This window comes from Hemitrygon akajei, chromosome 11 (assembly GCF_048418815.1).
Source record: "Hemitrygon akajei chromosome 11, sHemAka1.3, whole genome shotgun sequence".
NCBI classification, from domain to species: domain Eukaryota; kingdom Metazoa; phylum Chordata; class Chondrichthyes; order Myliobatiformes; family Dasyatidae; genus Hemitrygon; species Hemitrygon akajei.
The window spans coordinates 18,106,656-18,122,408 of NC_133134.1; the positions used below are offsets into that span (position 1 = coordinate 18,106,656).

At 41.8% G+C, this 15,753-nt stretch overlaps 1 protein-coding gene across 3 annotated transcripts in view; it reads right to left on the reverse strand.

The window, feature by feature from the left end:
- Positions 1 to 15,753, reverse strand: part of ccdc78 (coiled-coil domain containing 78) — an 89,558-nt gene that overhangs the window by 41,890 nt on the left and 31,915 nt on the right. For all 3 annotated transcript variants that reach the window (XM_073060297.1, XM_073060296.1, XM_073060298.1), the window contains 2 exons: positions 13,531 to 13,617; positions 522 to 701 (listed from right to left, as the gene is read on the reverse strand). In XM_073060297.1, the coding sequence (XP_072916398.1) occupies positions 522 to 701; positions 13,531 to 13,617 (267 nt within the window). The remainder of the gene's footprint in view (positions 1 to 521; positions 702 to 13,530; positions 13,618 to 15,753) is intronic.

Consider the following 15,753-nt stretch of genomic DNA (forward strand, 5'->3'; position numbering starts at 1 on the left):
TCAGAGCAATTAGATGATAATCATTAAGGCACAATACCTTGCTTTCCTTAGGTACTGAGATAATAGTGGTCCTTTTGATGCAAGTAGGAACTCCAGATTGAATATGCCTACAACAGCTGCTCTCTCACATGTAAACACAAATCTCTCCAGTTAATTCAAACTCCAACGCAAGATCAATATAACGATTTAATTTCAGAAGGAGTAACTCACGATCACCTGCCATAACTTAAATATACAAAAACTGATTTGTTACAGTATAGCAATTGCAAAATAAACTAATAGCTTCTAGCAACAGAAAAAATGGACAGCAGTGGCTCTTTTTTAAAAAAAAACATTATTATTGAAGAGTAAAGGAAAATTGCTTGAGATGGTCCACTTAAGATCACTGTATTTTCTGGCAACAAAAATATTAATGTTAAGAGTGCTTTGCCATTCTGACAAAAATCTGCTCGAATTGATTACTCAAGGCGCAGTGCATAATATCAAAGAACTCCTGTGGACAACTAGTCAAATTCACTCACCTCATTTTCATGCCGTTTCCTTAGTGCCAGATAATTGCTCTTCAGGGCAATGTATTCATCTGCCAATTCCTGACGATTTTTCTCAAGCGCCTTCAGCTGATTCCTCGCCACCTCATAATCATTCACACATCTGTTTTTCTGCCCTTCCAGTTCCACTGTTCTGTGTTCAAGAATTAAAATCTGCAAAGTAGCAGCATCACAATGATTTGCCATGAAATGCATCCTGCAAAAACATTGTTTCAGTGTCCTGTGAAAGTAGATGTAGCTGTCCAGTGATGCTGGACTGCAATGTTTAACTCCTAGGGCTTCTCTCGTTGGAGTGAAGGAGGAAGAGAGGTGATTTCATAGAGGTGTATTAGACAATAAGAGGCATAGATAGATGGGACAGCCAGCACCTATTTTGTTGCAATGGCTAATACAAGAGGGCACAATTTTCCGATGATTTGAGGAAAGTATAGGTGTTATTGAACATGAACAGGCCCATTGACCCATCTAGTCTGAGCTGAAGGAGGGATGTCAGAGATCTTTTTTTAATACAGAGAGAGATAAATGCATGAAATGGATTTGATTGGGAGATCTGATAGATGTATACAAAATTATGAAGGGTATTGACAGGGTGAATGCAAGCAGGCTTTTTCCACTGAGGTTGGGAGGGACTACAACTAGTATTCATGGGTTAAAGGTGAAAACTTTAAGGGGAATATGAGGGGAAACTTCTTCACTCAGAGGGTCGTGAGAAGGTGCAACAAGCTTCCAGCTCATGTGGTGCATGCGGCCTCCATTTCAACATTTAAGAGAAGTTTGAATAGGTACATGGATGGTAGGGTATAGAGGGCTATGGTCCTGGTGTAGGTCACTGGGAGTAGGCAGCTACTGGTTCAGCATGAACTGGATGAACCAAAGGGCCGGTTTCTGTGCTGTACTTTTCTATGGCTCTATGATCCTCTACCGCACTGCTAGGGGTGGTGGTAGATGCAGATACATTAGGGACATTTAAGAGACTCTTAGACTCATGGATGAAAGAAAAACGGAGTGCTACATGGGAGGAAAGGGTCAGAATGATTTTGGTGTAGGCTAAAAGGTTGGCACAACATTGTACAGTGTTGTACTATTCTGTGTTGAGCTATGATGTTGTGGCCATTACAGAGACTTGGATGGTGCAGGGGCAGGAATGACTACTTCAAGTGCCAGGCTTTAGATGGTTCAGAAAGGACAGGGAGGGAGGCCAAAGAGGTGGGGGCGTGGCACTGTTGATCAGGGTTAGTGTCACGGCTGCAGGAAAGGAGGAAGTTATGGAGGGGTTGTCTACGGAGTCTCTGTGGGTGGAAGTTAGGAATAGGAAGGGGTCAATAACTCGACTGGGTGGTTTTTATAGGCCATCCAATAGTAATAGGGACATCAAGGAGCAGATAGGGAGACAGATTCTGCAAAGGTGTAATAATAAAAGGGTTGTTGTGGTGGGAGACTTTAATTTCCCAAATATTGATTGGCATCTCCCTAGAGTAAAGGGTTTAGATGGGGTGGAGTTTGTTAGGTATGTTCAGGAAGGTTTCCTGACACAATATGTAGATAGCCTGCAAGAGGAGAGGCTGTACTTGATTTGGTATTGGGAAATAAACCTGGTCAGTTGACAGGTCTCTCAGTGGGAGAGTATTTTGGAAATAGTGATCATAATTCTATCTCCTTTACCACAGCATTGGAGTGGGATAGGAACAGACAAGTTAGAGAAATGTTTAATTGGAGTAAGGGGGAATATAAAGCTATCAGGCAGGAACTTGGAAGCATAAATTGGAAACAGATGTTCTCAGGGAAACATACAGAAGAAATGTGGCAAATGTTCAGAAGATAGTTGTGTGGAGTTCTGCATTGGTACGTTCCAATGAGACAGGGAAAGGATGGTAGGGTACAGGAACCGTGGTGTACAAAGGCTGTTGAAAATCTAGTCAAGAGGAAAAGAAGAGCTTATGAAAGGTTCAAAAATCTAGGTAATGATAAAGATCTAGAAGATTATAAGGTTAGCGGGAAGGAGTTTAAGAATGAAATTAGGAGAGCCAGAAGGGGCCATGAGGAGGCCTTGGTGGACAGGATTAAGAAAAACCCCAAGGCATTCTACAAGTATGTGAAAAGCAAGAAGATAAGAAGTGAGAGAATAGGACCAATCAAGTGTGACAGTGGAAAAGTGTGTATGGAACTGGAGGAGATAGCAGAGGTACTTAATGAATACTTTGCTTTAGTATTCACTATGGAAAAGGATCTTGGTGATTGTAGTGATGACTTGCAGCAGACTGAAAAGCTTGAGCAGGTAGATATTAAGGAAGAGGATGTGCTGGAGCTTTTGAAAAGCATCCAGTTGGATAAGTCACCGGGACCAGACGGGATGTACCACAGGCTACTGTGGGAGGCGAGGGAGGAGATTGCTGAGCCTCTGGCGATGATCTTTGCATCATGAAAGGGGTCAGGAGAGGTTCTGGAGAATTGGAGGGTTGCGGATGTTGTTCCCATACCCAAGAAAGGGAGTAGAGATAGCCCAGGAAATTATAGACCAGTGAGTCTTACTTCAGTGGTTGGTAAGTTGATGGAGAAGATACTGAGAAGCAGGATTTATGAACATTTGCAGAGGCATAATATGATTAGGAATAGTCAGCATGGCTTTGTCAAAGGCAGGTGATGCCTTACAAGCCTGATTGAATTTTTTGAGGATGTGACTAAACACATTGATGAAGGTAGAGCCGTAGATGTAGTGTATATAGATAGATAGATAGATAGATAGATAGATAGATAGATAGATAGATAGATAGATAGATAGATAGATAGATAGATAGATAGATAGATAGATAGATAGATAGATAGATAGATAGATAGATAGATAGATAGATAGATAGATAGATAGATAGATAGATAGATAGATAGATAGATAGATAGATAGATAGATAGATAGATAGATAGATACTTTATTCATCCCCATGGGGAAATTCAACATTTTTTCCAATGTCCCATACACTTGTTGTAGCAAAAACTCATTACATACAATACTTAACTCAGTAATAATATGATATGCATCTAAATCACTAACTCAAAAAGCATTAATAATAGCTTTAAAAAAAAAAGTTCTTAAGTCCTGGCAGTTGAATTGTAAAGCCTAATGGCATTGGGGAGTATTGACCTCTTCATCCTGTCTGAGGAGCATTGCATCGACAGTAACCTGTCGCTGAAACTGCTTCTCTGTCTCTGGATAAGGTACCCCATGCAAGGCTTATTGAGAAAGGTAGGAGACATGGGATCCAAGGGGACATTGCTTTGTGGATCCTGAACTGGCTTGCCCACAAAAGACAAAGAGTGATTGTAGATGGGTCATCTTCTGCATTGAGGTCAGTGACCAATGGAGTGCCTCAGGGATCTGTTCTGGGACCCCTACTCTTCGTAATTTTTATATATGACCTGGATGAGAAAGTGGAGGGATGGTTAGTAAATTTGCTGATGACACAAAGGTTGGACGTGTTGTGGATAGTGTGGAGGGCTGTCAGAGGTTTCAGTGGGACATCGATAGGATGCAAAACTGGGCTGAGAAGTGGCAGATGGAGTTCAATCCAGATAAGTATGAAGTGGTTCATTTTGGTAGGTCAAATATGATGGCAGAATATAGCATTAATATAAGACTCTTGGCAGTGTGGAGGTTCAGAAGGATCTTGGGGTCCGAGTGCATAGGACACTCAAAGCAGCTACGCTGGTTGACTCTGTGGTTAGGGCATACGGTGCATTGGTCTCCATCAACCGTGGGATTGAGTTTAATTGCTGAGAGGTAATGTTGCAGCTGTATACGACCCTGGTCAGACCCCACTTGGAGTACTGTGCTCAATTCTGGTCACCTCACTACAGGAAGGATGTGGAAGCCATAGAAAGGGTGTGGAGGAGATTTACAAGGATGTTGCCTGGATTGGGGAGCAAGCCTTATGAGAATAGGTTGAGTGAACTCGGCCTTTTCTTCTTGGAGCGACGGAGGATGAGAGGTGACCTGATAGAGGTGTATAAGATAATAAGAGGCATTGATCATGTGCATAGTCAGAGGCTCTTTCCCAGGGTTGAAGTGGTTAGCATGAGAGGGCATAGTTTTAAGGTGGTTGGAAGGAGATGTCGGGGTAAGTTTTTTACTCAGTGAGTGGTGAGTGCGTGGAATGGGCTGCTGGCGGCAGTAGTGGAGGCGGATACGATAGGGTCTTTTAAGAGGCTCCTGGATAGGTACATGGAGCTTAGAAAAATGGAGAGCTATGGGTAAGCCTAGCTAGTTCTAGGGTAAGGACATGTTCGGCGCAGCTTTGTGGGCCAGAGGGCCTGTATTGTGCTGTAGGCTTTCTATGTTCTCTGTTCTCAGTAAAATTAACTGTAACAGCAAAGAATCATGGAATATTGAACATTTCAAGTTACATTAGTACACACAGGGTCAAATTCCTGTGATCTTTTAGGCTGGTTCAATAGTCAATTTGCCCGAAGCAATTAATCGCTGAGTACAAGCCAGTCCAATCTAATTACTGACCAGTGACAGCTTACTAACACGTGAGAATGAGAAATCCAGTGAAAAAAGAGAAATACAAATAAATAAATGTACTAAGTTTTGGGATGTTTATGAAAGATATGAAAAAAATCATATCTTTTGTAACAATCCCCAAATATTTTCCACACAAAATTGCATATCATTTTTAAAACATGACAATTTTCTGTTTCGGCAAAGTTATATCAGAAAGTAAAGGACTTCTGAAGTGATACTTAAAATAGCATCAACTAACCCTGATTTGTAACATATGCAAAAATATTCACCAGAATACTATAAGGAGCTTAAAGAGGTTGCATAATCACTCAGATATTCCAAATAAGCAGAGCTGGCAGTGCCCACTTACTTATGAAACAACTAACTTTCACCCAGGACATGCCTTCTTCTCACTGCTACCACCAGAGAGGAGACACAGGAGCCTGAAGACACACACTCACCATTTTCAGAACAGCTTCTTCCCCATTGCCATCAGATTTATGACCAAATAATGAACACTACCTCATTATTTTTTGCTCTCTTTTTGCACTACTTAATTATATTTATATATATATATATATGTATGTATGTGTGAGTATGCATAGATAGATATATTGATCTATTTCTTATTGTAATTATAGTTCTTTTAAATATTGCACCAAAAACAAATTTCATATCTACAATACTGTGCAAGTCTTTACACACACACACTATATATATGAGTGTCTGTATACACATACACACACACATACATATAGTCTACTCCCTTTACACCCATGACTGTGTTGCCACAAACACAGCTCCAATTGCTGATCAAATTTGCAGATGATATGACTTTGATCAGCCTTAATTTCTAGCAGTGACAAAACAGTCTGCAGAGGAGAGGTTGACACCCTGACACAATGGTGCCAGGATAACAACTTCTCCCTCAATGTCCAAAACACAAAAGAGCTAATTGTGGAATACAGGAGGAATGGAGACAGGCTCACCACCGAGCAACATCAATGGGTCTGCAGTTGAGCGGGTGAGTAGTTTCAAGTTCCTCGGTATACACATCACCAAAGATCTCACCTGGACTGTACACACCGGCTGTGTGGCAAAAAAAAGCACAACAGCATCTCTTCCACCTCAGGCATCCTAAGAGGTTCGACACAGGCCCCTAGATCCTCAAAACCTTCTACAGGGGCCCCACTGAGAGCATCCTGACTGGCTGTATCAATGCCTGGTTCGGAACTGCACCAACCTTGATCACTGGGCACTGCAGAGAGTGGTATGGACAGCCCAGAGCATCTGTGGGCATGAACTTCCCTCCATTCAGGGCATTTACAGCAGCAGGTGCATAAAGAAGGCTTAGGAGATCAATGGGGACACCAGTCACCCCAACTATAAACTGTTTCAGCTGCTTCCATCTGGCAAACGCTACCGCAGCATTAAAGTCAGGACCAACAGGCTACAGGACAGCTTCTAGACAAGCCATTAGACTTTTAAATTTACATGTCTGTACATTGCGACGGAGTCATAACACAAAGATTTTTACTCCACATTGTGGGATGGATGTAAGATTTAAATAAATTAAATCAATTAAATTAAATTTTATATATTTATATACACATACACACACATATATATATATATACATACACACACATATATGCACACATACATATACACAGACACAAAACATACATCTATATATACATACACACATTTTTATATACACACACATACACACGTATATAGATATATATACCCAAGACTTTTGCACAGTACTGTATTTGTCAACATGGAGCCATGGAGCGGACAGTAACTTCGTAAATCTGGTAAAAGCAAAGGATACTATAATGGGAGGGGTGTGGGACAGGTGCAATACATAAAATTAATACAATACTGTGCAAAAGTCTAAGGCACCCCAGATTTTTGCACAGTACGATATTCCAGCAATAGTGAACCTGATTCTGATTTGAATTCTGAAGTTCAAACCTGATAAAAGAAAGGAAGACATGTATTTATCTCATGCCTTTTATATCAGAATATCCCGAGGCACTTCACAGGAAAAGAAAAACATTTGGTGATCTAGGAAAATAGCGGGCAATTTGCCAATCTTCCACCATCTGCAATATGACCTAGGGATCAAGGTTCCTTAACAGTGGCAACTCCGGTCGACAGAATGTGAAGTCATTTGGCATGCTTGCTTCCATTGATCGGTACAAGAGTTGGGACGTAATGTTCCAGATGCATTGACAAGGCCACATTAGGAAACAGCATTTAGTTCCGGTCACCATGCAAAGATGATATTAATATGGAAAAGGTGCAAAAATATTTACAGGGAAGTTACAAGGACTCAAGGGTTTTAGTTATAAGGAGAAGCTGCATTGGCTAGGACATTTTTCTCTGGCGCATAGGAGGCTGGGAGGAGGGGTAACTTACAGAAGATTATCAAATCATGAGGGGCACAGTTAAGGCAAATAGACACCGCTTTTCCCTCAAAGGAGGGGCCAACAAAAGTAGATTTAAAACTAGGTTTAAAGTGAGACAGGAAAGCTTTCAAGGGGACTAGGGGGTAATTTTTTCACAGAGAGTATATAGTATGAGGCAGTAGTAGAGGTAGGTACAATTATGATATTTTAAAGACATTGGGATAGGAAAGATTCCTATGATATGACTGTGATAACCACCAGATAATCTACAGTGTCATAAGGTATTGGCAAGGGTTTGAGTTGGAACTCTACTTCAATGATTTTTCTTGTCAATGGACTTGATAGAGGGGTAATTATTGAGATGGACACCAGAGGTAACTCGCAGGACTTTTGCCCAACAGTACCATGAGCAGCTGACCTCCATCTGAGGGAACAGCAGGGGCCTCAGCTCATCATCTCATCCAAAAAGCATTACCTCCAAGGTGAGGTATTCCCTCAAAATCTCAATGGAGTCTCACTTAGTTTTGGGGCTCAAATCTCTGAAGATGGAGTTGAACCTACGATCTGCACCTTGGACAAGATTGCTAACCACCAAATAAGAACTGACACCAAGATAGTTGAGATAAACGTTACTTAACTGCAATTCAGGATGGCGTCTAAAGAAAAAGATTCTGGAAACACAGCCTATTTTTTTTTGGATATTAAAAAACTATTTGAAACATTGCCCTTCACTCACATCCCTATTCACTTCACTTATGAGTGTTGTTTTATACTTGAATTCCAATTTTCCACCAGTTATTCAGTTCAATGTTTGCTGTGGGAGCAAAGTGACATTTTCCCCCTATTTCCAGATATTCTCTAGGTGACTGAATACATTTAATGTCCATGAATCAAATTACTTTGATGTATTATCTCTTTCAGTGACTATACACACACAGTCAATGAACACTTAACGATCTGAATGCTTCTTTTTCCCCATCAATGGTTAACACTGGGGGGAAATTAAGGTGTAATTCATAGACAAATTCGTCGCAGTGACTGAAGCTGAATGAGATCCAAATCAACTCTTATCAACAGAAGTAATGCAAGGTCTCCATTTCAGTGGCAGCACTTCCAGTTGCTATGCAACCAACTAACGTCATGGAGAATTTGTTCCTTTCTGCAGACTATGAGCCAGGACTTAAGATCACACTTTCTGCTTCTATTTCTCACTGACGGACCAGCCTCTACCTTATAGAGGCCAGCTGGTAGTTCTTCTATACCTCGTTGTACCTATCCCTGCACCGTGACCCCAGCAACAAATATGGGGCCACTGTCATCACATCACTTTAGAAAATCTCCCCTCTGTAGCCTCCAACCCGATAATACCTCAATCCCACACTACCTACTTCTCCGCAACATAGAACAGTACAGCACAGGATCAGGCTCTTCAGCCCACAATGTCCCTGCTGAACGTGGTGCCAACTCAAACTAATTCCATCCATCTGCAGCTCAGCTCCACACAATGGCCACTTTATTAGGTACAGGAGTGGAACCCGGTGTGGTCTTCTGCTGCTGTAGCCCATCTACTTCAAGGTTCAGTGTGTTGTGCATTCAAAAATGTTCTTCTGCACACTACTGTTGTAATACGTGGGTATTTGAGTTACTGTCACCTTCCTGTCAACTTCGACCAATCACGTCATTCTTCTCTGACCTCTTGCGTTAACAAGGCATTTTTGCATAAGTAACTGCAGCTCACTGGATGATTTTTATTTTTGCACCATTCTCTGTAAACTCTAGAGCATGGGTTCCCAACCAGGAGCTCACAGACCCCTCAGTTAATGGCCCTGGCATAAAAAACTTCAGGAGTCTCTGCTCTAGAGACTGCTATGAATGAAAATCCCAAGAGATCAGCACTTTCTGAGATACTCAAACCACCCCTTCTGGCACCAACAATCATTCCATGGTCAAAGTCACTTAGATCACATTTCTTCCCCATTCTGATATTTGGTCTGAACAACAACTGGACCTCCTGACCATGTCAGCATGCTTTTATGCATTGAGTTGCTGCCACAGGGTTGGCTGATTAGATATTTGCTTTAATGAGCAGGTGTACCTAATAAAGTGGCCCATGGAGTGTACGTTCCACCATTCCCTTTCTAAATGCCTCTTAAAAACAGCTATCCTTTCTGCTTCCTCCCCTTCCCTTGGCAGAGCATTCCAGGCATCCACCGCTCTGTGAAAAAAGAAATATGCCTCACAAATATCACATAAGCATTCCCCTACTTTCAAACGTTAACAGGATAATTCCAGGAATGAAAGGCTTCATGCTTAAGGAGCATTTGATGAATCTGGACCTGTACTGTATAGAGTTCAGGAAGATCTTGTTAAAACCTATGAGATATTGAGAGGCTTGGAGAGAGTGGATGTAGAGAAGTGGTTTCTGAAAACTGAGATGAAGAGAAATTTCTTCAATGAATTTCTGTGGAATTAGTTGTCACGGAGGGCTGTAAAGGCCAGGTCGTTGGATGTATTTAGGGTTGAGATTGATGTGCTCTGGATTGGTAAAGGGGTTAGGGGTTATAGGGAGAAGGTGGACAAATGAGGCTGAAAGAAAAATCAGCCATGATTGAATGATAGAGCAGACTCAAAGCTAAAGTTTCAAAAGTTTGGAATTCCATACCCAAGGAAGATGTTCAGGCACTGAGTATGTGCAAAACAGTTTTTCATAGATAATTTGATATTTGGAGAATGAAGAGGTGTGGAATTAGAGTTATAGAATTACGGAAGATGCTGACCAAGTTGTCTATGTGAACTAGTGTTTGGCCCATATTCCTGCTTTCCCACCCATCCTACACTCTGGCTGAAGAAATTCTACCTAATCTCAGTTTTACGTGGGTATCCCTTTGATCTAAGGCTAAGCCCTCAGATCCTGGGCTCTCCTACTAATGGAATCACTTTTCCATGCTCACTCTATCCAGGCCCTTCAGTATCCACATTTACATGCTACGTAGAGATCCTGATTCATTTGCGTAGTTATTTCTACACTTGTTTCTGGGTTGACTTCCAGAACCAGTAATGACTTGTGACAACTGTGACATTCCCACGGCAGTTACTCAGGGGAACTTCTGTCTGGTCACATCTGCCCTGAGAACTTACATAGTGTTTTAATCACATCCTACAAAAAGAAGCCAGACACCCAGTACTCCTTGCAGCTATTCACTGCTCCAAAGGCGGAGCGAAGAATTGGCCCTAATGAAGAGAGGCTGATCACTAATGGAAAAACTTAACTATGGGCCAACCAACAGGAATCCCTCCACTATCACCATAAAATACACAAATCGCTAACAGCTAAAGGTGATAAAATAGTTATATAACTGTCTTGTGACTACTGAGCTCTAGGGGGCTTAAGTCTTTCCTGGCCCTACGTCAAAGGGTAACCTCCCCTCTCCCTTCCCTTTTTTACCAATTCCCCATTCTGACTCACCTTCTATCCCATCTCTTCTCTTCAAATGCCCATCGCCTCCCTGTGGTGCCCCTCCTCCTTCCCTTTCTCCCATGGACCATTCTACTCTCCAGTAAGATTCCTTCTTCTTCAGCCCTTTACCTTTTACACCTATTACGTCCCAGCTTCTTTCTTCGTCCATCCTCTCCACCCATCTTCCTTCCCCCTCAATTGGCTTCATCTATCACCTGCCAGCTTGTACTTCTTTTCCTCCCCCAACTTCTTATTCTGGCTTCACCCAGGGCTTTTTCAGTCCTGATGAAGGATCTCATCGCAAAATATCAACTGTTCATTCCCCTCCATAGATGCTGCCTGACCTGCTAAGTTCCTCCAGAATTTTGTGTATTGCTCTGGATTTCCAGCATCTGTAGAACCTTTTTTGTTTACTTGTCCAAAGAACAGCCTTTTTTAAAAAATAACTTCATCAGCCATAATCCTGAATTTATATTTTAAAAAATGACCTGATTCACTTTCATTTTCTTAAAGGTAAAGGAAAGCCTCAAGAATACCAACTAGACAATACTACATTCAAGAGTCTACTTTGCGAGCATTTTATTGGCTTTTCTGAGAGGGGAGCCAGGAATGAGAGGAAGTGGAAGGCCAGCACTTTTTACCCAGGATGCCAATGGTTAATACAAGAAGACATACAGGCAAGTACAGGAGTGATGTCAGAGGTAGTTTTCTTCAACACAGAGAGTACTGAGAGCATGGAACATACTGCCAAGGGTAGAGGTGGACACAGATATGACAAGGGCATTTAAGAGACTCTTAGATAGGGACATGGATGAAAGAAAAATGGAGGGTTATGTAGGAACAAAGGGTTAGATTGATCTTGGAGAAGGTCTGCACAACATCGTGGGCCATTGTACTGTGCTGTTACTGCTCTATGTTCTACATTGAATGAGGATGGTAAGAGATGATAAAGGAACAACTTCTCAGCATCATCCCTCTCAGAATCGTCTACATCTCAGGAAAGCCACCACTTACTCATCTAATTTGCATCGTTTAACATTCTGGAAATCTTCTCAACACTTCTGAGAAAGCCCCTAGCTTATTTAATGGAAAGGTGCTGAGACAGATTCCAAGAGATCATAGTGATGTAGTAATACACCGGACAATATGAAAACTGCTGGAGGAGGTCAGCAGGTAAGGCAGCATGCATGGAGGGAACTAAACAGTCGACATTTCAGACTGAGACATTTCAGGCCTGAAACATCGACTGTTTATTTTCCTCAACAGGTTAGCCTCCTGACCTGCTGAGTTCCTCCAGCAGTCTGTGTGTGTTGCTCCAGATTTCCAGCATCTGTCTGCAGAATCTCTTGTGACAGTGATGGAGAAGGCTTTGTAGAGCCCTCAAAGGTAGCGTAATGCTTTAAGCTTGTGTCTCAGATCTAGGCTTGCAGATTGCCAGTGCCCATAACCAGAATGCCACCATACCCCAGGTAAGATTACTATCAAAGGGAATGATTATCGATACAGGAACAATTCCAAAGGAATTGTACTGTGGAGGTTATGTGAACTAATTATTCACAAACTGAGATTAAAACTCCAGAAACCTAACTTCAACTACTAATACAGCTAGTATTAAAACATCTGAAATCAAAAGCCTAGTATCAGTCACAATGACCCATGAGGTCACCAGATATTTGCAAAAACTCATCCGTATAGGAGTCCTACAACACAGAAATAGTACCTTTAGCTCATTTAGTCTGCGACAAACTATTATTCTGCCTAGTCCCACTGACCTCCACTTGGACCATAACCTTCCACTCCCCTTTCTGTCCATGTATCCAAAATTCTCTTCAATGTTGAACTCGAGCCCGCATTCACCACTTACACTGGCAGTTCCTTCCACACTCACCACCCTCCGAGTTAAAAAGATCCCTCTTATATTCCCCTTAAACATTACACCTTTTACCACTGACCCATGACTTCTGGTTCTAGTCTCACCAAGCCTCAGTGGAAAAAAACTTGCTTGCATTTACCCTATCCATACCTTCGATTATTTTGTATACCTCCATCAAATCTTCTCTCATTCTCCAATGCTCCAGAGAATAAAGTCCTAACCTTTGCACGGACCACTGATATCCTTTGAGCAAGGAAATAATCCTTGCTTATTGATTCTAGACCTGAAGAAATTCGGACTGTTTCGTAATGTTCTAACAAGCCAGACCCTTCAGGGTTAATTAGGGATGGCAATAAACATAGGAGAACACATATAAGATCATAGGACATAGGAGCAGAATTAGGCCATTTGGCCCATCGAGTCTGCTCCATCATTTCATCATGCCTGATTTATTATCCCTCTCAACCCCATTCTCCTGCCTTCTCTCTGTAACTTTTCACACCCTTACAAATCAAGAACCTATCAAACTCTACTTTAGATATACCCAATGACAGCCTCCACAGCAATGAACTCCACAAATTCACCACTCTCTGACTGGAGAAGTTAATCTCTATTCTAAAGGGACAGCATGGGTCTGTGCCCTCTAGTGCCCATCCTGTGAATGAAAATGTAACTGCGGATGATGAAAGTCATACATGTTGATCATCCCTCCATCACAGAGAAGAATAGGTGTGCCATACCTTGTTCTTAAGTTCAAAGTTTTCCGCTTCATATTGTTCTCGAATCTTGTTTGTCTGAATCTGCAAGTCAATCAAGTCCTTGGAAATCTAGATAGGTAAGAGGAGTCTCTGGGAATGAATCAGCAAATTAGTCCAAAAAAGAAACAGGTTATACGATTTTGTCAGCACCTCCAGTTAAACTCTGTCTTTTGGTGTGTTTCGCCCTAGCTGTCAGTCTGTGGTTTTGTATTGCCATGTGCTCCTGTCCCCGCTCCTGCTCTACTCCGGCCCCTGTATCACTAAGTACTCCGTCTCTCACCTGTTTCTCATTATTACCTGTATTACTGCCACCTGTGTCTCATTGTGCTCCACCTATCATCTGCCTCTCTGTTTATTGCTCAGTGTATTTCAGTCCTGTGTTTTCACCTGTTTGTTGCCAGATTGTGCCAATGAATTTTCCTGAGCCATTCCAGCATTCGTATCTGTACTCTGTCCATCTGAATATCGACTCTGCCTGTTTCCTGATTCTGGTTTTTGGATTTCTCTGGATGTTTTAATCTCTGCCTAAACTTTGACACCGACTTTGTTTGCACTTCGGGATTTGTTATTCAATTAATATCACTGTGTGCACAGTACTGGGTCTGCGATTGGATCCCTGCTCCAGTGTCCTGACAGATTTGTACAAAAAATTAAGATTTTTTGAAATCTAACAATTAAGTTATTACAAACATTAGTGCTCTGCAAACTGCTCAGTATTTGGATTTAAAGTCAAAAGGGCCAGGCTGGTGCCATGTTTATTCCCTTTATTTAGCCTGAGGTAAGAAAATAAGAGTAGAAATTCAGTCATGAGGGAGCTGGAGGTTCCAGCCCCTTTTCAATGTGCAACGATACCTCCTGTAAAACGTGTGTGCAGGAACATCAGTTTAAAATAAGCCCTGCATTGGCAATGCTAACTATAAGCCATTGATCTGCAAAGGCATCAGTGGTAACCATCTGTTTACACCCATCATACATTAATATAATTTTATTTTCCCTACATTCCCAAAAAACATCCCCAGATTCTGCCAGTCACCCACATGCAAAGGGAAATTTACTGTGGCCAATTAAAACGCTTGTCTTTGGGATGTGCGAGGAAGCCCATAAGCAAACAACAGTGGATGTCATCACTGGACCTGTCCTGCTGGAGTTCTGAAGCAGTAACAAAGCCATCCTTACCACCGTACTTTTCCTCAAACTCAAACCTGTCGAAATGTATGGGCGTAAATTGTACAAATTAGTAAGAGACTCCCAAGCTGCTAAGTTGCCTCCGGATGTCCACAGCTCACCGGACGTCCATCAGTGTAGCCCAAGTCCCAATGCAACCAAACATCTTGATTTCTTCAGGAGGCTAAAGAAAGTTGAGATCCCCCATCATCTCCGACCAATTTTTATCAATGCGCCATAGAAAGCATTCCATCTGGAAGCATAATGGCTTGGCACAGCAACTGCTCTGCACGTTACCGCAAGAAACTGCAGAGGGTTGTGGACACAGTACTTCACAAAGACCAGCCTCCCCTCTATGGGCTCTGTCAATACATCTCACTGCCACAGTAAACAGCCAGCAGACATTCTCTCTCCTCCCCTTTTCAATTGTGCAAAAGATACAAAAGCCTGAAGGCATGTATCAGTTTCTGCCCTGTTGTTATAAGACTACCATTCTTATTTTCTTACCTCAGCCTAAATAAAGGTTTATAGTTAGCATTGCCTAATATGATAAAATGGACTCCTGATCTCACAGTCTACCTTGTTATGATCTTGCATCTTATTGTCTACCTGTTCTCCACCCTCTCTGTAGCTGTTACACATTATTCTGTGAGCTATTATCGTTTTACATTGTGCTACCTCAATGCGCTGTGTGATGAATTGATCTGTGTGAACAATACCTAAGACAAGCTTTTCACCATATCTTGGTACATGTATCAATAACAAACCAATTCCAATTCTGAAAAGCTTTCTCCCTGCACTTCAGAAGATTGCTTACTTCACGCTCAAAAAGTGCCTAAATCCTATTTCCTGTCCCTTACTGTCCAAGCATCTGAAGGCTATTTAGAAACTTCTTGGCATCCTTTAAAATCCTCTTCAAGGTGTTGACACATCAATCATTTTTTACTCTCAGCTGGGCTTAAAAAAAAAGAATACTCACAAGAGAATCCAAAATGAGAAGATTAACAGAGGTCACCTTGTTTTCTGGTTCCCTACACCAGA